At 51.7% G+C, this 27,908-nt stretch overlaps 9 protein-coding genes across 9 annotated transcripts; 4 read left to right on the top strand and 5 right to left on the bottom strand.

Annotated features, from left to right (window-relative positions):
- Window positions 1-30: 30 nt before the first annotated feature.
- BDW74DRAFT_158241 (ankyrin repeat-containing domain protein) lies at window positions 31-2,590 on the bottom strand. The gene is made up of 2 exons (XM_073725277.1): window positions 1,881-2,590; window positions 31-1,817 (listed from the first exon to the last, which is right to left on the bottom strand). The coding sequence occupies exons 1-2, from the start codon at window positions 2,350-2,352 to the stop codon at window positions 775-777; spliced, it is 1,515 nt and encodes a 504-aa protein (XP_073581371.1). The 5' UTR covers window positions 2,353-2,590; the 3' UTR covers window positions 31-774.
- BDW74DRAFT_62061 (aldehyde dehydrogenase) lies at window positions 2,514-4,641 on the bottom strand. The gene is made up of 4 exons (XM_073733304.1): window positions 3,826-4,641; window positions 3,382-3,775; window positions 2,877-3,334; window positions 2,514-2,819 (listed from the first exon to the last, which is right to left on the bottom strand). The coding sequence occupies exons 1-4, from the start codon at window positions 4,281-4,283 to the stop codon at window positions 2,675-2,677; spliced, it is 1,455 nt and encodes a 484-aa protein (XP_073581370.1). The 5' UTR covers window positions 4,284-4,641; the 3' UTR covers window positions 2,514-2,674.
- Window positions 4,642-6,437: 1,796 nt separating this feature from the next.
- Window positions 6,438-8,409, top strand: BDW74DRAFT_62069 (uncharacterized protein). The gene is made up of 3 exons (XM_073733305.1): window positions 6,438-6,755; window positions 6,815-6,885; window positions 6,938-8,409. Exons 1-3 carry the CDS (start codon window positions 6,557-6,559, stop codon window positions 7,751-7,753), a joined length of 1,086 nt encoding a protein of 361 aa, XP_073581369.1. The 5' UTR covers window positions 6,438-6,556; the 3' UTR covers window positions 7,754-8,409.
- On the bottom strand, window positions 8,382-9,751 carry BDW74DRAFT_158237 (signalosome subunit 4). The gene has a single exon (XM_073725276.1). The coding sequence runs from the start codon at window positions 9,695-9,697 to the stop codon at window positions 8,471-8,473; it is 1,227 nt and encodes a 408-aa protein (XP_073581368.1). The 5' UTR covers window positions 9,698-9,751; the 3' UTR covers window positions 8,382-8,470.
- Window positions 9,752-10,181: 430 nt separating this feature from the next.
- BDW74DRAFT_158235 (transcription factor IIF subunit TFG2) lies at window positions 10,182-12,016 on the top strand. Its single transcript, XM_073725275.1, has 4 exons — window positions 10,182-10,713; window positions 10,778-11,042; window positions 11,093-11,289; window positions 11,343-12,016. Exons 1-4 carry the CDS (start codon window positions 10,447-10,449, stop codon window positions 11,721-11,723), a joined length of 1,110 nt encoding a protein of 369 aa, XP_073581367.1. The 5' UTR covers window positions 10,182-10,446; the 3' UTR covers window positions 11,724-12,016.
- Window positions 11,812-14,000, top strand: BDW74DRAFT_61874 (CCCH zinc finger protein). Its single transcript, XM_073733303.1, has 4 exons — window positions 11,812-12,147; window positions 12,199-12,937; window positions 12,986-13,041; window positions 13,144-14,000. Exons 1-4 carry the CDS (start codon window positions 12,102-12,104, stop codon window positions 13,701-13,703), a joined length of 1,401 nt encoding a protein of 466 aa, XP_073581366.1. The 5' UTR covers window positions 11,812-12,101; the 3' UTR covers window positions 13,704-14,000.
- A 5,053-nt stretch (window positions 14,001-19,053) lies between these two features.
- Window positions 19,054-20,995, top strand: BDW74DRAFT_169499 (putative bZIP transcription factor; the record flags this gene model as incomplete). The annotated part of the gene is made up of 2 exons (XM_073727000.1): window positions 19,054-19,859; window positions 19,915-20,995. The coding sequence occupies 2 exons, from the start codon at window positions 19,054-19,056 to the stop codon at window positions 20,993-20,995; spliced, it is 1,887 nt and encodes a 628-aa protein (XP_073581365.1).
- Window positions 20,996-24,192: 3,197 nt separating this feature from the next.
- On the bottom strand, window positions 24,193-26,328 carry BDW74DRAFT_158220 (tetratricopeptide repeat protein). Its single transcript, XM_073725274.1, has 6 exons — window positions 25,449-26,328; window positions 25,355-25,394; window positions 25,198-25,291; window positions 24,815-25,121; window positions 24,591-24,655; window positions 24,193-24,254 (listed from the first exon to the last, which is right to left on the bottom strand). Exons 1-6 carry the CDS (start codon window positions 26,010-26,012, stop codon window positions 24,224-24,226), a joined length of 1,101 nt encoding a protein of 366 aa, XP_073581364.1. The 5' UTR covers window positions 26,013-26,328; the 3' UTR covers window positions 24,193-24,223.
- Window positions 26,329-26,821: 493 nt separating this feature from the next.
- On the bottom strand, window positions 26,822-27,865 carry atp4 (F1F0 ATP synthase subunit 4). The gene is made up of 4 exons (XM_073725273.1): window positions 27,812-27,865; window positions 27,298-27,746; window positions 27,003-27,225; window positions 26,822-26,943 (listed from the first exon to the last, which is right to left on the bottom strand). Exons 1-4 carry the CDS (start codon window positions 27,840-27,842, stop codon window positions 26,918-26,920), a joined length of 729 nt encoding a protein of 242 aa, XP_073581363.1. The 5' UTR covers window positions 27,843-27,865; the 3' UTR covers window positions 26,822-26,917.
- Between the last annotated feature and the right edge of the window lie 43 nt (window positions 27,866-27,908).

Below are 27,908 nucleotides of genomic sequence, written 5' to 3'. Positions count from 1 at the left end.
TCGCCTAGCTAGACGCCGGGACAAATCAATCGAGCAATGCAGTAGTGCGAAAGACTCTTCTTGCTACATCGAACCACTTCTGACTAGAGGATCCTAGCGAAAAATCAACGCCGGAGAAGAGCCGAATCCGGGGAAGTACATGGGAGGTACGTTCAGCGATTGGTGGTATTAATCGGACCAGGATGAATGCGTCCGGGACTCCGGGTATTTACCGCGAATTGGATAAAGTGTACGGAAGGAAGAAGGAGAAAGCGAGACTGGTATGAAGAGCTTTGGATGGCTAAACTACAAGGTAGTAACAAACTATCCTCTGCTCGTTCGCATGGGCTAGCGTACAAGAAAGGAAATGCAAGCACAGAGCCGAGGCTACCCAGGATCTGCGATGACCTAAGTCATCTTAGCTGGTCGAGTAAGAGTAGCCTAGCCTAGCGAAACAGCCAGCCCTAACTTAGCTGCCGCAGGGTACTAGAAACGGTGTAGACACATCGACCCATCAGTCATTGCTGAGGGAGGCTCGTGAACAGAAACAAACAGGAGAAAAAAAGGAACAAGGAACAAGGAACAAGAAGAACCTTCGCGAGAGCCGTAGGCCTATTCGCCGGTACAGTGGTTTTCGTCAAAAAAGCAATGCGCACATGATTTCGTTGCTATGCATCAGTCGTAAAGTCCGCCGAACAAATCTCGAGCGAGACACAAGTCGAACGCGCCAACAACATGGAGTATCAAAACAGTAGATCCCAGAGCGCAGATGTAAGTAGCGAGGAAGTCGCAAAGCTAGATCCCCAAGCGGTTCCTAACCATGCGATAGGTCAAGAGCTCCAAAAGCCAGCCATTGCGGACCTGGCCAGGAGGCGTCGCCTCATTCTCACGCTCAACGCGCTCGAAAACACGCACGGCAGGAATATGGTCAAGGCTTCTCGATATATCAATAGGCTTGCGGTCGAAGATATCTTTGATTTCGGTATTGGCGTTCGCATAGATAAGCGTTCTTATTGCTTCCATGTGCTGATTAGCGGCGGCGACGTGGAGGGGCGTCATGCCCATCAAGTCCTTCGCGTTGATGTCCACGTTCTTGGTGATGAGCTCGTACAGGAGACCAGGGTACTCGGGCAGTTGGGCAGCGAGGTGCAGAGCAGTGTAGTCGTTTTCGCCGTGGACGTGGAGGTTCGCGTCTGCGCCCTTCTGCATGAAGATGAGGACGATTGAACGGAGGGCCTCTGCGCAGATGGGCTCGGGTTCCTCAAGGAGATGGACAAGTGCTGATTTTCCGTCGTCGTCGACCGCGTTGATGTTCGCGCCGCGTTCTAGCAGGAGCTCGGCCACGACGTAATCGGACATGTACGCTGCGACATGGAGGCCTGTCTGTCCGTTGTCTGGGTCGACGGCGTTGACGTCGGCTCCCCATTCCAGGACTTCTTTGGCCATCATATGAGTTTGGTAAGGGGGTTGGTGGAGTCTAGGATCGTTATCGTACGCCAACATGGTTGTATTCAAGATTGGACCCTGCTCCCAGACACAGTTTATGAATTCATGAGTATGAGACAGCTTGCATCCATGCTCTGGCAGGTTATTCTGAGGAAGACGAATGAGGCAGTCACGTTTGTTGATTTCGTGTCTTCTGGAGAAAAGGAAGGACATTGCGCTGACGTCGGCGTGCTCGATGACCTTATGGAACAGTATAGGACCGACGTCCGGAGGGAAGGAAAGCTTCGTCTCGTTAAAGATAAAGTCTGCGAGCTGCAGATGACCGGTGACCACAGCACTGTTGAATGAAAGGAGCAAGGTCACTAGCTCATGGTCCTTGGGCTTTGTACGACCTGCAGAAAGAGTTAGGACGACACTGAGTAATACGACGCTTTGATAGATAGGATAGTCTATACATTTAACGCCCTTCTTCAGATGAGGCAGGGATTCTAAAACCCGCTTGACGATGGTGTAACGACCGTAGCCGCTGGCTTCGATGAGTCGCAGTCTGCGACCAACTAGCTCACCAGAATCATCCGTAGTGACCAGCCCAATGATATTCGGGTCCGCGCCTTCATCTAGAAGGGTATCAACCGCATCCTCGTTGCCGACATCTACTGCGGTATGCAGCGCTGCAGTGAGTGTGAGACAGTCAGTGCAATAGGGTAGCAACTTGTTGAAGGCACAGGCTTTATGATTCCTCGAGGCCCAGATCAAGGGATGGTCTTCATCTCCAAAGTGGTACGAAGTTGCACGGCTGTATAGCTCAGTTGTCAGCAACTCACTCGACCATTTTGATATCTGGGAGAGGGTGTTGAGTGTGGAGGTGGGGAGGTGTTCAGCCAGATAGAGGACAAGTTCGTTCGGAAGTTCAGTAAGGGCCTTCATTGTGTCCAAATGGCCTGGTCAAGTCAAGACAGGATGATCAAAGTTCCGAGAGTCATAGAGAGATATCGAGAGAGGGAGGTGATGGGAAGGTTGATGTGGTGAAGGGGGAAACACTGTTGCGTTAGACTCGATATCTCACTCAAAACACCAGATCACGTGTATAGCAGAAGATCGAAGCGTGCAGAATTTGTTGACACCAGAAGTGTTATTCACTTCTGCAGTCATCCCTGTCGTGAAGCTTAGCGCTATCCAGGGCTTTGTTGATTTGGTGGTAGACTCCACATGAAAGTGCGTGCATTATCTCATTACCAATAGGAGACTATCAATCCATCCAAGTCACACTTTTCGTAACCAAGAATTCTTCCAGGCCTTGAGAGGCGTTGAACCTGCCCCAGCCACTGTTCTTGACGCCTCCGTGAGGCAAGACTGGCTCGTCGTGGATGGTCATGCTGTTGATATGTACCGCGCTGCGATAGACTTGTAAGTGTCCTGTTCCAGAAGGGATAAAGGAGAAATTGACTAACCCAGACTGAATCTTCCTAGCCATAGCCAGACCTTTACGCAGATCCTCAGTAAACACCGCCGCAGACAGCCCATACCCACTACTGTTCGCAATCTGGATTGCTTCTTCATCAGTTTCAAAGGTCATACAGGCTGCCAAAGACGCAAACGCTTCCTCTTGCCATACAGCCATATCCTCTCTGACTCCTCCTAGGAGAACGGGTGGCATGCGAACCCCAATGTCGGAAGTTGATGCGTCGGATTCTGTGGTTGCGGATCCGTGAATTATATGAGCACCAGCTTCAATTGCGCCCTCAATTAGCCGCTGCACGCGCGTCTTGGACGCAACATTAACCAAGGTTGGAGGCTGAGTTGATAGGTCTGACATTGATTGTAGAGCGTTCTTGAGAGCTTCCACGAATGTGGGTGCAATGGATAAGTGCACAAGGATTCGGTCTGTAGCCATGCAAATTTGGCCGGACTAAGAGTCGTTAGTACTTTTCTCTTCCAAGATCTGAGCTCCCATACATTCAAATAAGATCCAGCAATCACTGACTTGGCCGCAGTCTCAATATTAGCATCGGCGCAAACAATCGAACTATTCTTTCCTCCTAGCTCCATCAAGCACGGCTTGAGGTTCTGTCCACAGACACGGGCAATCTTCCGGCCTACCGCTGTGCTCCCAGTGAAATTGATCTTTTTCACGGCTGGATGCTCAATCATGGCATTGACCACTTCGGCCGCATCCTGGGGGCGACAGGCCAGCAGGTTGAGACATCCATCTGGCAAACCGGCGTCATGGAAGGCGCGAGTCAGCGCCCAGTAGCAGCAGGGCGTGAGCTCGGACGATTTGAGGATTGTGGTATTGCCGGCAGCAAGGGCGCAGGCAGCAGACCGAACCCCAAAGACGTATGGTGCGTTCCTGTACTGTCAATCCCAATCTGAAGCTATTTCGACAGCAGGCAAACTCACCATGGCACGAGTCCAAGAATAACACCCATCGGCTCCTTATAGATAATCGCACTCTGTCCTTCCGCCTCGACAACAGGTACACTTCCGCATATTGAGGTGATGCGGCCTGCCACCTCTCTTAACATACGGATGGCCAGGGGAACAACGAAGAATTGTGACGCTCCCGCATCTGCTCCCATTTCTGTTTGCATGAATTCGGCACACTTCTCGAGTCTACTGTCCAGCAAGTCCGCCGCCCTGAGCAGGATATCACGTCGCACAGTCGGCTTAGTCTGAGACCATGCGGAGAAGGCTGATTCGGCTGCCTCAACTGCGCGGATGGCATCCTGTGGAGAGGCGGAGGCTGCAGCCCAGCAGGACTTGTTTGTGTAAGGGCTGATCACATCGAACGTTGCTGAAGCAAGCTCTTCCTTGCCATTGATGATCAAAGGAATTACCGAAGGAGCCGGTGTTGCCATTGTCAGAACTCAGAAGAGCGAGTCAACCGACGATCAAAATAGCAGGCCTTGAGAATATTGCGGGATACGAGGGATGTGCACTTGAACTTGCTATGCACTTGCGACTGGGCAGTAAGGATGCCATGCACCAAGGCAGAGAGGCGTTCTTATCGCGATGGTCTACCCCTCTGAGCCTAAAAATCGCTTATTCTTCGCCGCTTCTAGTAGTTGAGCCAATTTACCCCATAGACAAAGCACGCGGCGCTAAACGTGGAGCTGACTCCATTCGAGCGAGTGGGTGCAAGTGCCGTGCTGTGGGCCTTGGCCCGTCCGTGCCAATTTCCATGATCATCCGAGTTCCGAGGGCAGCGAGCATTTCGAAATTCTCGCAAGGCAGCAAGAAGCACAGCGAAAGGACCTGTCACTCATCCGTTACGAGGTCAAACACGTTCATGGTGATGGTACGCCCAGGCGGCCGTGTACGCTATCAACGATGATTCGAGGAGTTGAACTGTTCCCACAAAACCTTGTCATATTATTGCCAACACCTTGGTAGAGCGCATGGGTCTGGTGAACAGTCTATCCTATTTTGTTGTCAATGACGAACATCACTATCAATTTATTGAACACACGGAAGCATCGAGGTCTGGGGGAGGCAATCCATATCAAATCATGATCTTTCCGGTATAGAATATGAAGATCCCGTGTCCCCTGGGTCGGTCAACGGCCAATTCGAGTCAGCGCCAACATCTCGGTCTCGACGGTCCAAGGCGATGAGAACGCGATAATCTATTGCACAATGTCCGGATTATTAAGGAGAGCCATGGGGATGATGAGTTGATGGCTTGAATCAGTATTAAGAGCGCTGATTGTTGATGGTTCATCCGGCACGAGGCAGAGCAGGTGGTTGGGGAACCTTGGAACTGAACTGAACTGGGAAGAGAAGCGCCGGCACGATCTTCGGTTTGCTCTCGCTTCCGTCCACCACCTTTACCTCTCCCCATCTCCCCATCATCCGTCAACATCAATACTACCGAATGCTGTCATCGCTCATCAAGCTCTTTAACTATTGGCATACAAAGCAGAAGGTCCATTGCACGCAAATGGAAGCTTAACTGCTGATCGGCAGAGCACCAGAGAGCTATCAAACTCAAGTCCTGACTCCAGACAGCTTCATGGTGGCGGTCAACTCTAGAGGCCGGCCATATTACTCGATATCGAATATGCATATTCTTGTTCTCGACCCTTGAGGCTTAAGTATGAACCACAATCGGCGAGGAACATCCAAATATCAGAAGCGCTCTTGTGATCGCTCACCTGTCAGCCAATTGTCGCATCCTGGACCCGCCGCAGCCCTAGGAGATTATCAACGTCCTTGCACCCAGAAATTCGGTAATTGAGACAAGTCTGCGTCTCGTGACTCTTTTAGCGCTACACTGTTCAGACATGTTTTGCAGGAGAATTTATGCATGATATACCACGCAAGTGCCTGATACTCGTGATACTGTGGGCTAATGATTGCGCATTCAGTTTGTCGAGACGTAGCAATTGACTGCAAAACTATCTTGATACGATCCACTTTGTTGCAAGCTCAAGGTTGCCACGAGGCACGGCACTCGGACTAAGCTTACTCTTAGCTTGCTTTGTGCCGTGGTTCGTGGCGATCTATCGAAAGGGCATAGTGTGGACTGTGTGGTCGATCTTCGCTTGACAGGCATATTGCTCCGAGGTCCACAGCCCCTTGACGCTCAAGAACCAAGATGCATGGGCAGCATGACGACGCTTCTGTTATTCCTCTTCGCGGGACCAATCATGTCTCTAGAAATCGGCTGTGTCTTCCCCCATATCTGTTCCATATCTGAAAGCAGCAAATACGCCGCTTGAACACATGCATTGTTCGACAGTCTCTGTGCCGAATCAAGCGATGTCCATGGCGCAGGGGCCCTTCCGTGCTTGTTCGTCCGTCATCGCCGATGACTGGAGCATGGAAAAGGGATCTGCTGCGCGAGTAAGTGCCGGTGACCCTGGTGATCCGACTGACCGTTTCTGGGGACATCTTGTAGTTTCATCATTCTGGAGCCTAGAACAGATGCGCTAGTACATATAACCTTTGCCCTATGTCCTTTTATTTCAAAACCTTCCTTCTTTTCTAGCTTGTTTCTCTTCTCAGACTGGGCCGTGGCCAATACCAATTAGCCTGGTGCTACTGCATTCTTCTTTGTCGTGTTTTCATACAGTCCGTCCATACTTCTCTTGAGAGACCTTCGTTCTGTCTTGAACGTTTCGCTCGTTACATGACCCTCAAGATGGCTCTAACCCATAGAGGCGTTTCTATGATAGCAATCGTGACGGCGCTGGTTGCCTTGTCCCTTGTTGCTGTTCTTCTTCGGATTCTTGCTCGATACAGAAGAAGGGTTCGGTTTGGGATGGACGACTATCTTTGTTTCCTCTCCGCCATACTGCTTCTCGGAATGCTCGTTGAGCTCGTCTTGTGTAAGTCTACAGTGCAACGCCCTGTTCTATCTCCAGATCAATCATTAACCTCACCGTAGGGGTGCTAATCGGAGGCAACGGCTCTCACCAGGCAAATTTGAGCGAGGAAACAATCCAGAACTTCTACAAGGTACTTCATATCCAATCCTCTATCGATGAACCATCACTAACCCAGTCATCAGATCTTCCTCGCAAATCAATTTACCTACTTTGCCCTCAGCCCCCTCACCAAAATCTCCTTTGTCTGCTTCTACCGCCGCGTCTTCGTAATCCCCTCTTTCCAATGGACCTCGCTCGTCATGAACATTATAATCGCCCTCTGGGGCGCCGCCATCTTCGTCGCCTGCGGCCTGCAATGCCGCCCTATAAGCTCATACTGGGACCAAAGCATACCCGGCACCTGCTTCGACAGCAACCAATTTATCATCGTCAACCAAGTCTTCAACGTCCTCGTCGACTTCGCCATCCTCGCCCTCCCCATCCCAATGATCTGGAACCTCCAGCGCTCATGGCAAGACAAGCTCGCGCTCAACGGCGTCTTCGCAATAGGCGGCATCGTCTGCCTCGCCTCCATCTACCGCATCGTCGTGCTCTTCTGGATCGACCCCGCGGACGTTACGTACACGGTCTACAAAGCAACGCTGTGGACTCACATCGAACCCTCCATCGGCCTGACGTGCTCCTGCCTCCCCATCATCCGCGGACTCTTCCCGCAGTTCAAGCTCTCCGGAGCTCGTCAAGAAAACGCAGCGTACTATGTCCGGACCGATACCGACGCCTCAATCTCGCAGATTCCCCTGTCCAACGCTAGGTCCCCTGCGTCAGAGAAGTTCTTCGCCTTCAGACTTGAGGAGCGCGCCGACAGGTCGCTTTCGCTTGCTCGCTCGCCTCGTGATACCTCTAGCTTCCAGTATCCTCCCAGCCCGTTGGCGATTGAGGTTCGCACGGATATAGATGTCGTGCAGAATAGCGGCCAGTCGATTCGATCGCCTAGATGAGCCTGATATACAACTCTTTAATCAATGCATTTCGATTTTGAGGACCTGGAGTCTGGACTCTGGTTTCACGTCTGTCGCCTCCGGCCACTATGCATGTGCCTTATTGGTCATCTTGATGATGACCTTGCATGTTCGGGGCGAATTGGTTGACCTGCTTGTTGACTATTTTTGAAACGTACACTATCTGCTGTCGCCCTGGTGGCTGAAGGCTCACAAACTACGGTCCAGGGTTTCGGCCACGGCCTAAAGGCAGGTACCTACAGAGTAAACGGGTACATGTATACGAAGCCAGCCAGACGGAGGCCGCCGGGCGATCTAGTCTGCCTTGAAAGTATAGCAAGTGGGCGGTTATGTTGATTACAAGGTAGAGGTCTGGTCACCTCTGCTGTTTTTTCTTATCTATGACGGCTATGGAATGCCCGGTGATAATGTATTATACCATAATACCCAATATGAGTTTTACGATTTTCCCGTCCACGCATCTGCTATTCATATCTCAACTAATGTAATGACAATATGAATCTTTTCTTCACAGGAACTATGGATGTGTTTTAGTATATTATAGCTATCATTATGGGTGATTAATCGTAGATCTTCATTAGCTTGTCTGCAGTCGCTACCAATTAGTGTGCTGCTTGTGCGGTGGAAGTCTAGACGAAGTCAGCGTATATGATTCAAGCCGGCGTATTGTCCATCTCGCAGTAAGGTCCCAAGCAATCAACGTACCAGGTGTCCCTCGGCAATATTAGTCGCTACCCGTTCCACCCCCTCCGAAAGACCCTGCACACCAGCATCCCACTGCCTAATATGGCGCCCCGTAGCAGTTGTACTTGATTCGAAGTAGATAATGCCGTCGATCTGGTCAATGCTCCCGCTCAACCGCCCTTGTTCAACCATCCGCGCCGCATAAGCCTCGGCCTTTTCACCCGCCGTCAGATCCCCGCTAGCTTGCAGGCCGAGGATAGCGCCCAGCGCGTCGGTCTTGATGTTTTCGTAAAGCTTGCTTGCGGCGACGAGATTGTGCTCTACGACGGCTTTGTCTAGCACTGTTGTTCCGTCCGCGGTCTGTGCGAGCTGGTGCGGGGCTAGACGCTGCGAGAAGGCGGCGACCTCTTCTGGTGTAAGGAGGCGGTCGAGGAACATTTTCTCGAGGATGCCGAATTCTTCAACGGAGGTTGCGCGGTCATCTTTGTATAGTGTTGCTAGGGTTCGGGAGCGCTGTGGGCCGGCTGGTGCAAGGACGGCGCAGCGAATGGCGGCCGCAAGGGCTTGGAGTCTGTCGCTCTCATCCACGCCGGGTGCGAGACTAACAGCGAAGTATTCCTGGCTGGCGTCTAAAAAGCGTCTGCGGGCATCTTGAATACGGGCCTGGGAGAGTCGAAAGTGTAGTTTCAGCTCGTGGTCTTCGATCTTGCTCGGCAGGTTCTTGATCCGGTTGAGGAATGCCTCTGCGCTGGTTGTGTCGTCCTCCTCCAGGTATAATCGAACGATCCGGATCCATAACTTCACTTTTGATGAGTCGGAGACCAGCCGCTGTGAGCTGTCGATGTGGATGCCCTGGAGCGCTTTTGCCGCCGCGATGTACTCTTCTTCAGATTCGTATGCGTCTGCCAGGATCTCGCGGATCTGGGCGTCCTGCTCCTCGACGGACGTGGATCGGGATTGGAGGAGGGTCACGGCATGTTGGCCGACTTTGATTTGGGTCTCGGGCGTGAGTTTGCGTAGTATCTCGATAAAGGAGTCGAGGATTGGGCGGGCGGCAACGATGCTAAGGTCTTCGCTTAGGACCGAGTCGAGATAGTAGATGAGGTCGTCGGCGAGTTGAGGTTCGGGCGATGTTGAGACGGTCTCGGAGAGGAGATCGTTGTAGAGTTGAAGTTTGTTTTGAGAGTTTGCAGAAGATCCAATCTCCGCGAGGGCGGAGGTTATCTTTTGAGACGGCATGAGGTAGTGTTGGTGAGGGATTGGAGCTGCGGTGTTTGGAGTGGGGATGCTGATGGCTTGCGGAGCTGGATATGCTTTTAAGGTGCACTTATCGATAAGAGGTCGCTACGAGAGACAATGGCAACCATTAAAGACAAGATAGATCACGACATGCCCGGCTTGCTTGAGATACTATTTCCGAGAAGCTATAGCGTAAGTATATATCAGAGTTGAAGCTTCTAGCAGGATGCTCTCGTGATACAGTACCGTTAGAGATCCTCGGTACTCCAATGAGTTGGGAGGAACACTATCGCTCACGACGTCCGATATATATTTGGTCACTATAATTCCATTCGAATACTAAAAAAGAATACTTGGCTTTCTTGACCAGGGAGAACACTGAAAGCCCCTGGTTCTCTGCCTTTCATAGGACTTTCTGCAGAGCAGAAGTAATTAAGACTACTTTCTATTCTGTATAGCTCCCAAGCTTGCACAATCTCCATGATTGTCTTTGTTCAGTGTGAATGGGTAGTACAGCCAACTCACCGCCTTCTTTGAGCTCCATTCTGCAATTCTTTGACGCATAGAATCGGTGGTCCAGAACCGCCTTTGCATCATCCCAACAACTACACACTTGCGCCTTGCTCAGTCAAGGTACTCGCTGGTTCTCTGCAGTCGCTCACTTCTATATACACGCCGTCGGTCGCGCTGCCGTAAACTTACAGTCGCTGCGCCCTTTCGTTCAACCCCGCCTTTCAAAGCCCGGCGCCATGTCTTCCTTTATCAAGCAGGACCCGGACGCCTCCTCGCCTTACATTAAACCGGACCCCGAAAGCAAAGACACTGTTCTCGCCGATATCGATGACGAGGATCTGTACGAGGATGATGGCGATCTAGACTTCACGAATGCGGGGCAGAGTTTATGGCTTTCTCGAATACCGCGGTCGCTTTGGGAACACTGGTCCAAGCTGGATGACGACGAGGAAATTCAAATCGGCACAGTCAGGATCGAGGGAGATGTGAAGGATCCTAGACGGGTGAGATCTTACCCAGGAACTTACTCAGCAGACTCGAAGTTGGCTAATCAAGCATGTTCTGTAGGTCAGTTTGCGCCTCAACGAAACAGAGGAGACTCGCGACATTCCCAAGGACTATGTTTTGGCGCGGCAGACGGTAAATGCGGACAGCTTGCTACACATGACTCAGAACACATATCTCTTTACGGAGAAGGACATTCCTGGTTACGAAAATCGGATGATTACGTTTGGTGAAACGCGCTCTGCGCTATACGAGTCGATGAAGCGGGAGGCGAGGAGAAAAGAGAGGAAGAATAAATGGGAGCCTTACGTTCGGAAAACAATCCCAAGTATGTGTGCGGCCTGGTAAAATCATGGGTGTGTGCTGACCCGGTGTTAGAGCGGACTGCTCTGGCGGGACATGTGAAGGAAGAGTTTAACTGCCTCCCCGTTGAGAACGAAGAATTCAGGATTCTGTCAGAGAAGAAGGCCCTGGAAGCTCTGAAGCCGAAGCGGGAAGTCAAGTACGTTGACAAGATGCCAGCCAAGTTGCTCAACCAGAGACACGCTCTGCCCGGCGACCAGGGCGCATTTGTGGTATGCTTCGGAATCGTTTACACCTTCCGGAGCCCGGCTAATTCTGTCTCTAGCAAGCGACGAAGCCGACGAAACTCAAAGCACAGGAAAACAAGACTACTCGTATGCCCCAGAACGAGTTGCTGGATCTTATTTACCAGTGCTTCCGGGAGTACAGATACTGGCCTTTCAAGACACTCAAAGCCAGGCTTCGGCAACCGGAGGCTTATCTTAAGCAGACATTGGAGATGATTGCACACTTGGTGAAATCCGGCGATTTTGCCATGACATGGGAGCTAAAGCCCGAGGCCAGAGAGAGCAATTACTCGAACGCTGTGGATGTCAAGCAAGAAGCCGCCCCTGGACTCGACTATAACTTCGACGAGGGCTCGGAGACCGACGCAATGGCTTCCGGCATGGATAATGATGACATGCAGTTTGAAAACGTGGTTTAGAGAAGGTTCTCTACTGTAGCATATGCACTTTCGGCGTTTTCTGGGGATATGGGTTGATCAACCAGGCGCTTGGGTATTCTGCCAACCATAGTCACATCATATACATACCATCTATCACCTTATCTTCATTTTATCCGTTTTTCACTGCACTCTTATGTCCAGTTGACTTACTCCCATTCTACTCCGTACTCCGCATGCCTAGTGGCGAGTGTATGTGCACGTGACTTCTCTATATCATCGGGATGTGCCACTGCGGAGTTGCTTTCATCACTTTCCTTCTCAACATTACTCGAGCTTGGTCCCACCACTACAGCTATAGCATAAATGCGAAGGTGAAACTTGTACCTTAAGCTAACAGGAAATAAAATTGTGGCCAAAATGTCCGAGGACCAGGACTTGATGGCCAAGATCAGTCAGCTTGCTGGTATGCGCTCCGACAGACATGTTGACCGATTCAAGCTGCTAACTTCCACAGGCCAGATCAACCGATTCAAGAATGGAAATACCCCAACTGAGTCGCCTCACAATGAGCTTCAGTCCGGTTCGCATGTCGCGCGACATACCTCCTACCGCGGTCGCGCAGGCTGGGCACCTTATCGAGGGCGACCGTACGGTCGAGGACGCGGCGCAGCCCCTCACCGTCACCGCACCCTTATCCTCAACAACTCCGCGACGCCCGCCTCTCAAAGCTCAACTCCTGACGGAATGGAAATAGATACTGATGAGACTAGTCGCTCGGCGACACCAAATACTTGGGTGACGAAACACGCACGACATATGCAATTGATAAACTCCGCTGTCTATGATAAAGAGGCTCAGAAAAGAGTTAAGGCTCTGGAAGAAACGCGCAAAGCGAAAGCGCAAAAGAAAGCGCAGATTGAGCAGACGAAAGTGCTGCAGTTCGCACAGGGCGCGGGTAGACAGTTTGCCTCGGGTTCTACACCTCAGGCCTCTGCACCTACTGAATCTTCCGGGGAGTATCAGATCTTTCTCAACGACATCCCATTCCGTGTCTCCCGCGGTGGTGGCAAGCTGATCCGAGTTTCTAGTGCGATTCCCACACATTCCATGCTGGTAGAGAGAGCTGGCTTACAGATCTTAGATGACCCGAACACTGCGAACAATACGCCCAAGAGGGTGAAGGTTGCTGGGGTGACGTTCGTCCGGAGCAAGAACGGCAATCTGCATCGGCTAGGTGCAGTTACTTCGAAAAGGTGATCGGTCTATCTCGCCCCTCTCTAGTACGGTACTGACGGTTGCAGAATGCCCTCGGCCGTCAAGAAAAAGAACGAGCTATGCCAAAGATTTACTACCACGGGTACCCATTCATCCCTCCAAAATCTCTAGGATCCCATTTCTGCCATTCGTTTTGCCATTCTATGGATCCCAGGGAGCTGTGCTAACCGACGGTTTTGCTTAGGTACCTGCTACAAGGGGCCTACATGCCTATACATCCACGACCCCAACAAAGTCGCTATTTGCAAGGACTTCCTTCAAACTGGCAAATGTAGCGCAGGTAATAGTTGTGATTTGTCCCATGAACCATCACCTCATAGGTCCCCTGCATGCGTGCATTTCCTTCGAGGTCGTTGTTCTAATCCTGAGTGTCGCTATGCGCACGTACGAGTCACCCCTGGCGCGCCAGTGTGCAGGGCTTTCGCTACCTTGGGATACTGTGAGAAGGGCGAGATGTGTGAGGAGAGGCATGTACACGAGTGCCCCGACTACGCCAACACGGGTGTCTGCAAGAAGAAGCACTGCCGATTACCCCATGTTGACCGCGCAGGACAGATTCGGAAGAATGCTGCTCCCAAAGAAGGTGAAGATGACGAAGAATTAGATGCTTCCAGCGAGGAAGAGGAGTACGACGAAATCGGCTCCGATGATGTCGACTCGGATTACCTTTCGGATGAGGCAGAACTCATTGAAGGAACAGAAACCGGTGAAGTCTCGAAGCAGCAGGATTTCATCCGGCTTTGATTGTACTCCATCACTAACTTGCAGTCTGTAATCTCTGGGTTGGTTCGCATTCGGCGTTCGGACGGGACCACAAGGGGCACGGATAGAGCGAGAATCCTATCAGCTTGGCCACATAGTTGATTTTTCACTGGTTATTGCTTTCTTGAAGATACCCCAGATACCCTCTTCGGGTTTGTACGGCATGATTCTTGCAGTCTTCTCTCAGGAGTTAATATGCCGCGGTATTGGATGGTCAACAAAGGAAGATGCAGGTTGTAGAATATCTTCATTCATGACGAGATTAGGAAATCAATGGAGTTGTATAGCTTAACTTGCCTACCTTCTTTCTTCCTTCCCACTTGAAGTAAACCGAGAATCCCCGCATTGTGGCCTTCTCCCCGGGGCATCCCCAAGTATCCGACTCCCCTCACTCTCACTACCCAAGTATGACTCACAACCAGACCGACCCTTCTCAAAGAGAGACCCCAACTCCCAAATTAAACTTACGTCAGGTAGAAACCGCCCAGCAGGATTCGCGCTAGGATACTTACCCACATCCACTAATATGGTCTAGTACCGCTACTCTACTTCACTCGTGCATTGCATTGCCATGCCATGGCTATGCACCATGCAGGCTACCGAGGACACGCTGTCCCGAGCATGTATCTGTACCTGGTCCCCGGGCTGTCAAGTGCCTACTGGTCCAGGTGGCCTGTGGAGCAGTCGGCCTCGTTGCCCGCGGCCACTCGGATGGCGGGGATGGGATCGCCTGGGAAGCTGCATTGCACTTTGCAGTGCGGTTGCAGTTTGCATTTGCATCGCTTTGTTTTGGTTTCAGCTTGCGGTCTGTGTCTGATCCTTGGGGGGATCTCTGAGTGCATGTAGACTAGACTAGACTACTGTGATCTGTAATGCGAGGCAGGACTTGGACTAGACTTGAGGAGGCTAGTATGTTGGGAGATGAATATGGACATGGCCATGGCATGAATGACATCGTGGAGCTGGAGCTGAAGCTGGAGTCTAAGGTACACCCGCAGTGCGTGCTGGTGATGGGGACCACGTGTTGAGGGGGCCAGGGCGGTTCTCTTCATGAAGGCCCATTTGTTGACTGCTGTAGACATTGAGACTGGCCGGCCGGTCAAGGTCCAAGTCTGTCATCGGAACATGTGGTAGTCCAGGGGAGATTGCCGTGGGTATCTAGGCAGGTGGACTGCGAGTGCCGAGTCTTTCTTTGTTCTTCACACCTTTCAGTCGGGCGCTGAATACTGGATCCTGCATTACCGGGACCCGGCATTCAGTCCTTACCGTAAATTCTCGGCGTCTAGGGCGTCTGTAGCACCTGGCTAGTTTAGCGAGGCTTCTTGTTGAGGTAATTTGTTTTGTTGGTTATGCCGGCAAGCAGATCTCAGAACTATACGGAGAAGTCCGGGCACACAACATGGAGAACGGAGTCTAACTTTCTAGAAAGAACTCACACAATCATTGGATCAGGGTGCAGTTCCCATTTCGAGTAATGGTCCTATCTCAAATTCACATGGTTCTCCATACAATCGAGGGTGAGGAGTCCATATCGCAATTCTTGACCGCTGCTTGGGAAAACCGCAACCGAAACCGAGCCAGGATGTCAGAAGTCTTGGTTCTCAACCGCAATTATTCAATAATGTCGACATCAGACCTCCGTCTCAGTTTCAATACCTGATTGGGCTCTTTTACCGCTTTTTGCGCGACTCTTAAAGTGGTGCACCGCGAGCGGACCTTGGCCTTGCGACACAGCGTCTCTTGGAGTACTTCGTGCACAATGACCGCTTATGTCTCGCACATGAGATATGTCCATCGTAGAACTATCTGTCAGCAGCAATGACATGACCAGATTGTATCACCGTTAAAGTTCAGAATCAACGTTGGGCACTAGATCGTGCAGCTGGTCCGAGAAGGATCGGCATGGTTCATGGAACTAAGCGCAAAGGTCAGCCATGATTCGGTCTAACGGTCGATTAATATCATGAATGATTCTGCCTTGTATGGTTATTGAGTTTCGGAAGATTACTTACCTGGAAAGGCAGATTCCTCTCGTCTTGTTTTCCACATTGTTAGCGATCTCCGGTATTGTATCCGCAAGGGAAGGTCGCCTCGTAGAGTCTATATTCCGACTCGCCCGAGAACAATAACAAATTATTTGGCACTAGACGTCAAAATGGAGGCTGGAGCCAAGGACTATCTATGGAGATGTTTTGGAAGTCCTGATTTGAATGAAGAGATTTAGACTCTCCACAGAATGATCGCGTCCTGTCCTGCAATTGGATCAGCCGCGCTTGTACACCGCCAGAATGGCGCCTCTGGCAGCGTCACCGTAGGGTGAGCCTTCTCGATAGAGAGTATCGTCCGGTATCAGGTAGTCAAATCGATAGCTTCGGAGGAGAAGCCTCACTGTCTTCCTGAGCTCTGCGTCGCCGCGGGAGCATACGCTCTGAGAGGAAATAGGGAATCCAAGAGGTCATAGGATGATTTGTCCGCAACGAAGTCGAAGGCCCGGAGCATCTAACTTGTCGAGGCAGAAAGAAGGCTCTCATCGTGATACAATCTCGAGCAGTTGCGCACGTCGGGATCCACGAGTTGGGCCTTGAATAACCCACGATATCACATCATGTAGGCATGAGGACGATCAAGGACGAGTACATGCGAGACCAAGGAGCGACGGGAGAGTTCCCATTCGCTTATTTGACACCTTGCCACCTCCTTCTTGTCGGCTCCTATAATTGATCCGAGTACCTCGCGGGTAGGGGCGAGGCGCCGCGGTCTTTGTTCCATGGATACCGGCATTCGTTTACCTCGCGAATTGACCACGGCCAGGCTGAAGAACGTGGCAGAGGCGGTGACGTCTGGTAGTATTCGCAACTTCTGAAACGCATTCAGTGTGACTCAGAGTCTATGGTCCGTGGAGATGGACTCGTTGGAGAGCAGAAGTACGGAGTAGATACGTTTCGTAGTTATCGAGTTGACGGCGGGCCTCCGGAGATGGAGTGCCCTGAACAGGAAGGTAGCTTGACGAGATGCTTCGAGAAGGAGAGCGAATTATGCCTCCTGCATATCACGGTGGGCCAGTGACGCCCGGATTGATGTTTCATCTTATCTGATGCAGAGGCACGCTGTACTACCCGTCTAGGTATGCGCTCTGACAGCATTGTCCGAGGAAGATAATCGACATGATTCGGTCTTCCTGACAGCAGAACCTGCCGGTACTGCCAATTGAGGCATCAGGTGCATTCGTTGCCTGCCTGTTCTGAGTAGACAAAATGGAGTGTCTGGGTGAATAAGTCAAATGAGTCGAGGAGTGTCATGCGGCGGCCCCGTGACCAGGCACATAAGGATGCAGTGACTTCATGTGCATCACCGGACGAACCTATCGATCGCCCTCGTTTCAGCGAAGCTCTGCCGCCATCAAGCCCGCCTTGTGCCTGTACGACACCCATTTGGTGCAAACAGCTTTCGAGGCATCCCCTATTAACATGTCTGGATCTGAGCCATACTCCGGCAATTGCGTGGGCGAGGTGGGACGGATGATTTCTATGCTCCTCAGCAATCTCCGACAACGTCCGGTTGACACCCCGCAAATAATGGAGATCACTGAGAGTTGATGCCTTACTCTTTTTGGACTGCGCGTGGGCCGTGGTCCTATAGATGTCAGCTCATATTTGGAAGAGTGACGGTAAGTTCGAGCAGAATGACTGCAATAGGAAAGAGGGGCACTGATAAGTTATCTTCCTCTAGTTCCTACTGAGCAAGCAAATTGGTTATTCGACGAGGTCTGCTTCTGATGGCATCGATTGAAATTCTATGCATCCACCTTGCTTCGGTAGTACTACATAGCATCGCCATATCGGCCGAGCACGGCACGGAGAGCGTGCTCCGATTATGCGACCATGCCAGTCACAACTATGATACTGTCTTTGGTACACTAAACCGGACTGGGCCCGTCACTGATCGATCACTGGAGCCCTGGAGCCCTGGATCCCCTACGGGCCGGCCCTAACTGTACCAGAGATACAAGTTTTTTCCAGGGAAGTTGGAACTATGACATGCGTTGGGTCACAATGCCACAAGGTCAGTGACGGCCAAAGCAGTACTTTTTTCTCAGCCTGCCCCTCCAGTCGCAGCGATGAGCGTTCAACCTTGTATGGGCAACCGAAAAGGTCACACTAAGCTGGGATTGATTGGTTCTGCCAGGCTGAAAACGAAGACGGCCGATACAGTCGTCCATCTGATCGCTGCCCCTCTTTCATCCTAAACAGGAGACTCTCTGCGGGCAACGCGTATGACTGGGCGTTTTGGCTCTGTAATCCGTAATTACCTTTAACCCAAAAGAGAAGCGAAACGATCATGAGATGGAGTTGGATGATGCACCCTGACCGAGCGCACAGACGGCTTCCTTTTGGGCAGCATCTTCAGTCTTCAAGCAGAGGCGCATGAACGGCTGAGATAGGGCAGACTCAGGTACACTTGATCAACAGGAAGGATTGACTGTTTGAGGGCGAAGAGGGAACGGAATACCAATCATCCGGGGATGGATGTGATGGAGGCTCAGAGTTGGGCTGTGAGTAGTGGAAGGATGCCCGTTGCTGGATAGTCCTGATGGCCGTCCGTGCGAGAACGGGTTACGGGAGGGTGTCGCAAACGACAGCGAGCAGAGGGCTTGATAGGCCACGGTCCTGTTTACACTGTGTATGGATCGCCCGAGGGTCCACGGTTCTCAGTATTATCTAAGGCAGCGACTGTTTGGGAATCTCAGTCTCCTCTTGATGCTTATTCATCTGCTCTGATGCCAAAGTGCCCCCAGCTGCACGTCTGCCCAACGAAGCATCCAATAATCGAGGCCCGTTAAGCTCGGAAGCCCTCAGAAATCGTCGCCTTGTTCTTGACTTTCTGCTGACCGCCGAATGTCTGAATCGGTCGATCCAGAGTCTCTGCCATTGATTTGATCTTTGCTCCTCTTGGGGTGAATGTTATTTTGTTCTATTTTTTCTGACTTTTTGATTTGATTTTCCTGGCGAGCGGATTCAGGTACACAACCCTTCTGCCCTCTCCATAACGCGATCAAGGTAGTTATATTCACTTTCCCCTCCCACTCCCATCACCTGCTTTCTACATCGCCCAGCGGTATCTGCTTCTGATCTACCTACTGTCTTCCTCATCTATCACATCATCATCACCTCCTCCGCCCTCTCCTCATCTCATCTCTCGTATCCCCCGTCCATCTACATCTCTTCTACATCTATTCTTGTACCCCAACCCCGCACATCAACACACCGCCTCTTGTATCACCTCAAGGTCTCTTCTTCTTCGTCGCTCTTCGCTCCGTCTCATTTGCCCAGTCATGGCAAGATATTCCCAACCAGTCTTTGACTTTTATCACCAGCAACCCTCCACCCTGGACACAAAGACCCAGTCATCATCATCATATCCTGAAGACGACGAAATGAGCGTACTAGACGACAAGATCCTTGATACAACGTCTCCAGACTTCACATCCGCTGCCGACCACCGAAGGCATTCATACGAGCAGGGCCCAGACGCCTTCCAACATCGAGATTCAGTCTGGTCCGATTTCTCCCAATCAGTATCCAGCACCCAGTCTCGTCATAGTTCACAAGTCGGTCACCCATTCTTTGAATCTGCCCCAAATCCTTTTATGAGGATGGATGGACTGCCTTACGTTCATGCTCAACAGTGGTCGATCTCCAAAGACTCTGGTTCTTGTACACCCTCTGCTATGTATGAGCATTACCCCACCGAGATGGAAAACACTTCGGTCGCTCCGTTTGCTGGTGGTGCTGTCGGCCCGGTAAATACCGTCAATATGCCGTCCATGTCATATCGTCAGCACATGGGTTTCGCGCCGTCGGGTGCCGTCGCCATGTCCCCGCAGTCGAGTCAGGGCTGGATGCCGGCATCGACCGACATGCCTGACCATGTCTCTCGACCAAAGAACAGTCCTACCTACCGAAATAGCTCCCCTCTCAGTGTTCGTCGCGATGGTATTCGGAAGAAGAACGCTCGCTTCGAAATCCCGGCCGAGAGGACCCTGAACAATATCGATCATCTCATCAACCAGTCTACCAACGAGGAAGAGATCAAAGAGTTGAAGCAACAAAAACGGTTGTTGAGGAACCGTCAAGCCGCGTAAGTATCATTCCGATAATACAGTCTCTGCTTCGAAGGGCTAATGGGTGTTCAGTTTGGATTCTCGACAGCGCAAGAAGCTTCACACCGAGAAACTCGAGGAAGAGAAGAAACATTTCACGCAGGCCATCAACGATCTCGAGGAGGAGCTGCAAAATATGAGATTGCGCGAATCTGAACTTCTTCGCGAGAAGGACGAATGGCTGGCCACCCAGCAGAAGATCTCGGAGTACATCAACAGCCTGCACATGGAAAAAGACGAACTCATCCGCGTCCACACGCTGGAGACAGCCGACCTTCGAAAAAAGAACAATGTTCTCAAAGAGACAATGGAGAAAATGGAGCACCATGCCAAGTCCAACGTTCCCACAGAATTCTCCGACTTTGAGCACTTGACCATGGAGAGCAGCCCTTGGGAAGACTTTACTATGGTCAACGGCCTGTCTCTGGATGCAGACCCCGTCGGCCACGCCGCTCAGACTTCGCAAGCCATGGTCGTCGCCGCGAATGAGAAAGCCTCCGAAAAGACCGCCAACAACGAGTATCCTTTCAGCTGGAATGCTTTCTACATGTGCCTGCTTTTCGGTGCCTTTATTGCCTCCAACAGCGCTTCTCTTCCGGCTCGCTCCCTTCCCCGTCTCTCTGAGGAATACCGCGCAGAGTCTGCCAATGTTCTCAAGGCGGTGCTGGCCTCATCACCTCCAGAGCTTGCGCACTCGTCTAATCAGCCTGCTGTTTCGTCGTCTGCTGGTCCGCTCCCCACAACCATTACCGGTGCGGAGATGGCTCAGTTGACGGGGACAGCTTCCACGTCGAACCTGGACGAGCTTCACGAAACTCTCGCGATGCCGACCAAGGAACAGGAGCAGGAGCAGCTTTTTGCTCTCAACGCCGAGCAATATAACTCGCTCACCACGTTTGACGAAACTGGCGCCGGCTACAAGTCACAGCAGCCTACTAATCTACAGCAGGCATTGGCCGCCATGAGAAGCAATGCTGCGCAGGCCAGGTTGCCTCCCAAGGCTACCTCTGATGTTTACTCCCGGTCCCTCATGTGGGACCGTGTTCCTGAAAAGGTGATTCGCGACTTTCGACGAATGGTTCAGGAATACGGCGCCCCTGCCGCCAGAGAATAAAGCTTCAGGCTTCCCATAGCCTAAGTAGACCAGGGGTTCCCACATCAGCGATCCAAAGACAGCTCCCCTTCTGCCGCCCTCGTTTCCCCAAGACACCAATCTGCTTTTCTCACTTTATTTTCACCCACGACCTTTACGTTCTTCTCAATGACAAACCTAACGATACACGACTGTTGGCCAGCATTAGCCAGACTTAGCCATATACATGCATAGAACAACTTACGTTTCCTTCGCCTGGATATATGTTATCGACTAGCTTTTTCATGACTGTGCGACAATTTAGCGATGTTTTGATATTTTTCTGCGGGTTATCGGCGTACACGTGGTTTCATCAGCGTCCGGATCATGCTTTGGAAAGGAACTCACAGGCCGACAGAGCGCTTCTGCATCCTGTACACTCTGTACTTCCCTTCGTTCGGCGTCACACCACTGCCCTAAGGGTAGTCCGGCATGAGCTGAGGGCTCGGCGTCCTCCACTCCTACTTCTCTGAATCTCCGAAAGAGCTGCTCGGATCAGAGCCGAACGAAGACGAACATTCATTCTTTCTACTTCTTTACAATCTATATTTGGGAATCTTTTTTTTTTTTGGTGATTTTATGTTGCATATGCGGGTTGGATCAAACGACTGGGCGAGGGACGGCAATTGTGTTACGATTACTGATGATACGACTGATATGTTTATGAACCGAGATGTCCTTTTAATGTCTGATGATATTTGTTTACTTTTTCTGCTTCTTTTCCTGTTTCTGGACAGCGGGGCTGCCACCGGGGTGGTCTTTTCAGCGATTTTCATTCTTACCCTACCTTACCTACCTTTACTTTCCTTGTCCGATCTTCATCGTTTCCTTCGTTTGTCTCTATATACTCCGACAGGGTTACCCTTTGCTTTTGCTTGTATTTCCCCAGTCTGAACCGTCTTGACTTGGCTCGCATCACACGATCCAGACAGACTTGATTCAGACCGGCCTTCCACTCCTTGAAGCATCCACACTTAAAACAATTTCTTTTGTGCCCCAAAGCGTGTGTACCAGCTTCATTCCATCTTACCATTCTTGGATCTAAACCTGTACTGTATATATTGACAAGCATAACGACTGATGAATCATGACTTGACTTGATCCATTTGAATGAACACCCCCACGTGCTTTGTTTTCGAAGATGTAAAATCCAGTAAATACCCACAGCCTGCTCCTTGGCCTCGGTCTTTTCCCTTCTCTACACCGTAGATACCTAGCCTGCAGTGCCGCAATACACAGTCATCACGCGGCCGGAAACCAAAGCCGACCTCCCGCGTCCGTTGGGCGTTCTGGAGTCGAAAAAGAAGGCAAATGACCCCCAAGCAACCCCGCTCGAAAAAGCAACTTCTGGAAAAAGTCTTCTCTCTATAATAGGAACGGCGTAAGACCAGGAAGACTACATACGTAAGTACAATGGCCGGCTATCCTAGATCTCCGTACGGAGTACGGTATTACTCTTTCATGCAGTCTAGGTCTAGGTCTATTCGATGTAGTCTAGATCCCACGACTCAGGTCGCGGCTCGCGAGTCATTCATCTGTCCGAACTTCGCCTGAGGATCGCGGACGGACCGTGCCCAGGGCCACCACTTCCGGTCCGGAATTCAATCGCAATCTATTGCATCTCGACGATCTGATCTCCTTCCAGAACAAACGGACCTCCTCGTGAAATCCGAGTAGATACAGAATCGGATGGTGATACCGCACTCCGCACGGAGTAGATAGACGCTGCGCTGCCCCTACTGCGTGACGAACGATGGATCACCCCGGCACCCCACACAGATCCATTATTGTATGTACGCCGACGAGGGCCTCCGTAATCCGTATGCCGTCCCGGCCCAGCACGCCATGGATGTGGATGTGGATATACCGCCCCTGCAAGACGCAAGTACATCATGTGTCGGGGAAGCGAGGCCGGACGGTTCCTACTGAGCGAGATGCTCGCGGGTCGATGGGGATGACGACGGAGTATGAACGATGGGCGATCTCGCGTTGTACTGCAGACTCCGGGAAATGGAGACGGAGATGGAGGTGCCTGGGGGTGGGATCCGGTTTCTCGTGTGCTACCTGCCGGACTTCGCTACAGGCCGGTGGCATCGTACGGAAGTCTCACGAAATACAGAGATAGCGTGGGCTGTGCGCGGCCGGTGGGAGGGAAAGAGGGGGAGGAGCCGCAGAGTCTCTTTTCGCGCTTAGGCTGAGGTAGGCAGGCTGGTGAGGGGGGCTAAGCAAGTAAGCAGGTAGTACTATGTACGTACTAAGTAACCCTCGGGTGCGAGTTGCCTGGACGGGCGTGTGCTATAGCAGCTGGTTCTATGGGTGTACTTATTTCGATCCTGACGGTACTCTGTAAAGTACATGAACGGGCTCAAACGTAGAATTACGGAAGCGGTTTCGGGTGGGTGATTCAAGTGACTGAGATATGCTCCGTGGACTACCTAAAGAAAACAAAACATATGATGACCGCAGAACGACTGTCAAGTCCCTGCCCTGTTGGTAGGGGCTTCCTTGCCCCTCCGAGATCATCATGCTTCCAGAGGTCCCGTGTGAGAAATATACTCAGCGAATTAAGCGAGGAGGATGAGATATCGGCAGATAAACAAGAATCAAACAGAAGCGGATGGCAAAAGGTATATGGCACGACAAATGGCTATAGAGTTCGAAATCTGAAACAAAAGTATAAAGGCCTAGATCGCCCAAGAGATTGGGTTCCCACGAAGAAAGATGAGGCTTCGAGTCTCAGGTGCGTTGGGTCACGAACCCAAGGCGGGGGGATCTCCCTTGCCTTCCATGGTGGGATGAACGTTGAGCCTGCTGGGAGGGGATTGGATGGTCAAAGCGACTAAAGAAAAGACAAACTAGATTAGAGTGTCAGTCGGTCCTCGAGGACGAATTCGTATCGGTTTGCGCCTTGCGTGCAGCGGGAAAGGGCGACGCAATCCTGGATTCGAAAGTCATTCGGTTTGATGGTTTCGGAGCCGCCGTAGTCTAGACCGTTGAGCAAGAGCTGCTACTGCGATACAATGATGCGATGCGTGCATTTTCAGCCCCTCAGCCCAAACACTAACGGACGTTTGACCCATCTCTATGAGAACCGGATGCACCGAGCGGGCTGTGGAGAACGTGATAGGGCTGTGCTGGGGCGCCTAGACGATTCGCGATTACAAGCGCCAAACCGTTTTGGAGAGGGCTGGGGGGGGGGGGGTGCCGGGTTTACTTGGGATCGTATTTGTCTTTCCAGATCCTAGAAAAGCCAAGGTAAATGTCAGCCTGAATCCAGCTTCTGGACTAATTTCTCCGGGATAGCAAAAGAGAGGGGCCTTGGTGGGTATGGGGCTATGGTTGGCTGGACCGGTGACGCCGGATTACATGCCGCAGTTGCAGAAGATACCACGAGAACCTATCAACTGAACTGCAGCTACTGCTCCCCAAACACTGCCGAAGCCGTGATCTATGCATGCAGCAGACTGATCATCGAACCATGTTGCAGGAATTGTGAAGCTCCGTGTCGTCATGTTTGTATGATGCTTCACACGCCCCCTGAGGGAGAAGGCAGCAAAGGACTTGTCTCTCGACGTACCAAGAGTTTCCCACAATCTTGTTTCCTTTACCCTCAGCCAATCGGTAGTATTTTGCAGCCGTGAACTAAGAAGGAGAGGGGATTAGCTGAATAAAGGACTGGCGAGTCATGGGTCAGAGTTTAACGTTGCCAGAACAGTGAAGCGAGTATAACAGCACGGATACCCAATTATAGATGAGGTTTCGGACTTCGCGTAGAAGGAAATCATTCAGCCAGCCACTTACTTTGTCTTTCTTGCCTCCGAAACCCTCCAGGTAGCACCAGGCTGCTTCGTTCATGGCATCCGCGTCGCCTAGATTGGCAGCTGTCTCAAAGTACTGTCGCGCCGCTGCCGGATCCTTCTTCACACCCCAGCCATTGCGAAAGCAGTTCCCTAACTCGAAGATAGCAAGAACAAGCTCGCCTTTGGCGGCCCCGCCCTTCTTGAGCCCTGCTTCGAGGGCTTGGGCTTCGATGGATGCCGAGTTGGACGCCGCAGCTGAAAGATAAATCACCGCTTTTTCTGGGTCCGGAATGCAGCCCCAGCCATGTCTGTAGATCGATCTGAGGTCAGTAGGACAATTCACTTGTAGCAACGGTTTGTTCCCAGAGCAACCATGACCCTTACCTCAGAGCAAGACCGTAGAGCACCTGACTTAGGGCATTGTTGGCACCATTGGGGTCCGCTAATTGTGCAAACATGTTCGTCGACTGCTCCAACTCTGCGAGAAGACAACGGTAAGAAGGAATACACTGGATGAATGTCGGTAGAGAAAGACTCTTACCACCAGCTTCATGAAGTCGGATCGCCTCTAGTATATTGACCTGGAATCTTGTTAGATAACCGCTTTCACCATACGAGCCATGTGCACAACTCACATCTCCCTGCGGATCGTTTATCCGACTATGGCTGGAACTTCGAGACCGAGGCCGTACGTTCTCTGAACCAAGGCTCATAGACGGAGCCGGCGAATGGCTCGGTGATCCATACTGCGGACTTCGCTGCGCCAGAACCGTTGCCCGTTTCTCCCATTGTGCTTCGCGCTCCTGGTCATCACCAACATTGGTGGCTATCTGCTGAAGGTCCGGAGGAAGGTTGACGGAAGACGATGAAGAGCCGCGCCGCAAGAAGTTGGATAGCCGTCGTTCCCTTGGCTCCCTTGGCGACCCAGGTTCCTGCGATTCGGACGGTGTTCGTGAGCGGTGGAAAGGATTCAGCGATCTGCGATGGGAGGAGGAAGAGGAGGGCCGCGGGGAGGCTAGGCGATCTTCATCATCACCCGGTTGACTAGGTGGGATGATGATTTCCTGGGTCGTGGTGTCGGAGCGGATGAACCTGATCTCAGGTACAGGGTTTGCATGAGCATCGAATGTGCCTGGCGCATATTGGTCACTGGTGTTTTCCAGCCGGTCCTTTTTGTGGAGGATCTCGCGCAACGGCATTGTGTTTGTGAAAGTCGATCGCGTGGGGATGTCTGTCGCGGAAGCTCGGAAGTCGAAATGGATCTCAATGTGTGGTTGAACAATGTGAAGCGAAAATGGAACCGGAAAATAAGTAGGAACAGACCCTGGGGTAATGACTGCTAATATAAAATCCCCAGCCTCTTTGACGCTGTCTCCGCCACTATACCGTTGCAGTGGTAGTAGCCTGGTAGGGCAGGGGGAAGATCGCTGCGGCGCCGGAGGCTGTGTCAGCGCAGAGCCAATGACGGCATGGCGATGGTTCTGTCGTTGTATAATTATAGCAAACTGTCTGAAGTCATGTTCGTTTGTTCCTCACTCCCCTGCCCATGGTTCAGCACGGATTAGCCGCCTAGTAACCGAGTCTTCCATGGCTTGGAGCTGGAATCTGTTGCCGCGCACAATCCTCGATCTCATTAGGTCGTAACTCTCCCCAGTCGATTCGAACGTTGTTCAAGTATCATACTTGGCTTTGAGTCTTGGGGAAGCAGTTGATCATGGACGATATGTAGAAGCGCAGTTCGAAAAGTGTGACAGTCGTAAAACGAGGCTTGACTGATAAGCGGTAAAGACATACTTCAAGCTAAAGCTAGTTTACCTAAGTGGCATCAAAAATAATATGGACTGCATCTGGACTTGAAAATTAGACGGAGATGAGCTTCAGTGGAAGCGAGAAAAATCACGTAGGTTTTGTTCTGGCGACCGCTTTAACGACGATGGCCTCGTTTAAAAATACTACGCCGAACCTGTGGAGAGCCCCAGGCAGGGTAACTAGCAAGGACACATATAAGTTTTCGACTCAAGAAGGTATTGATATGTCTAAATAGCACAGAAACAGGTCTTAATTTGTACATGAGCTGATAGGAAAGCTATCGAGCGAACTCCATTTACTGAGCCTTCGAGGACATGATGCCTGCGGGGCGAAAACTGTCAGCTTTGTTCAGGCCGAATGTTTTCGGTTTCGCAACATACGCTCAACGTCAGAGACGCTCTGGTTAAGGATCTGCTGGAGGGTCTTGGGGTTCTCAAGCTCCTTCTGGATCTTGCCAATGACGGTCTCGGCGAGCTCGCGCTGCTGGCGCTGCTTAACCTGGCCCTCGTAGCGAACCCACGAGTCAAGAACCTGCTTGGCCTCGGCAGCAAGAGCGGTGCGCTGCTCGAGCTCGTAGGCCTGGGCCTCGAGCTTGGCGGTTTCCTTTGTCAACTGTTAGCTGCATTGTCCCCACACACGGCGTTGAGCATGAGCTCGAAGTGGCTATCTATATACCTTGGAAACCTCGAAGAGCTGCTTGGTGAGGTCAACAACACCGGACAGCTCCTTGACGTTCTCCATGCGCTGCTTGACAGCGTTGGTGTGGTCCGCACGGGCAGCGTTGAGGATGTCCTTGTGCTTCTGGACCTGAGCGTTGGCCCACTCCTTGTAAGCAGGGCCACCGTACTTGGCAACAGCGGTGAAAACGCTGAGCAGACAGAACGCGGCAACGGTTTCCTCGTTCATCACGTAGAGCTCATTGCTGATGGCGGCGATGGAGATACCGGCGGTGGCGGAGAGGATGGCGGTCTTGGAGACCAGAGAGCTGCCGGGAAGAGAGTCGAGAATCGACTGAGCCTTCTGCTTGGGATCTTCGGAAGGGACGTTGGAAGCAGAACGGACTGCGGAGAGGGTGACGGCAGCAGCGTTGCGCGAGGGAAGGGTCGGGCGCAGCCGGGTGACGCCTACTGGGGGTCAGCAACTCTTATCAGGTATCGAAAGCAATGCCAAAGGATGGTTGGCTGCGTACCAATGGCGCTCTTAGCAAGACGCGAAGCCATTGTAGCGATAGTAAGACCTTGACAGGATGTGATGGGTGAACGGAATTGAGGAGAACTGAAGTCGGG

The sequence above is a fragment of the Aspergillus multicolor genome (assembly GCF_047715735.1).
Source record: "Aspergillus multicolor strain CBS 133.54 unplaced genomic scaffold BDW74scaffold_23, whole genome shotgun sequence".
NCBI lineage: Eukaryota > Fungi > Ascomycota > Eurotiomycetes > Eurotiales > Aspergillaceae > Aspergillus > Aspergillus multicolor.
This window is presented reverse-complemented; position numbering and strand designations above follow the sequence as displayed.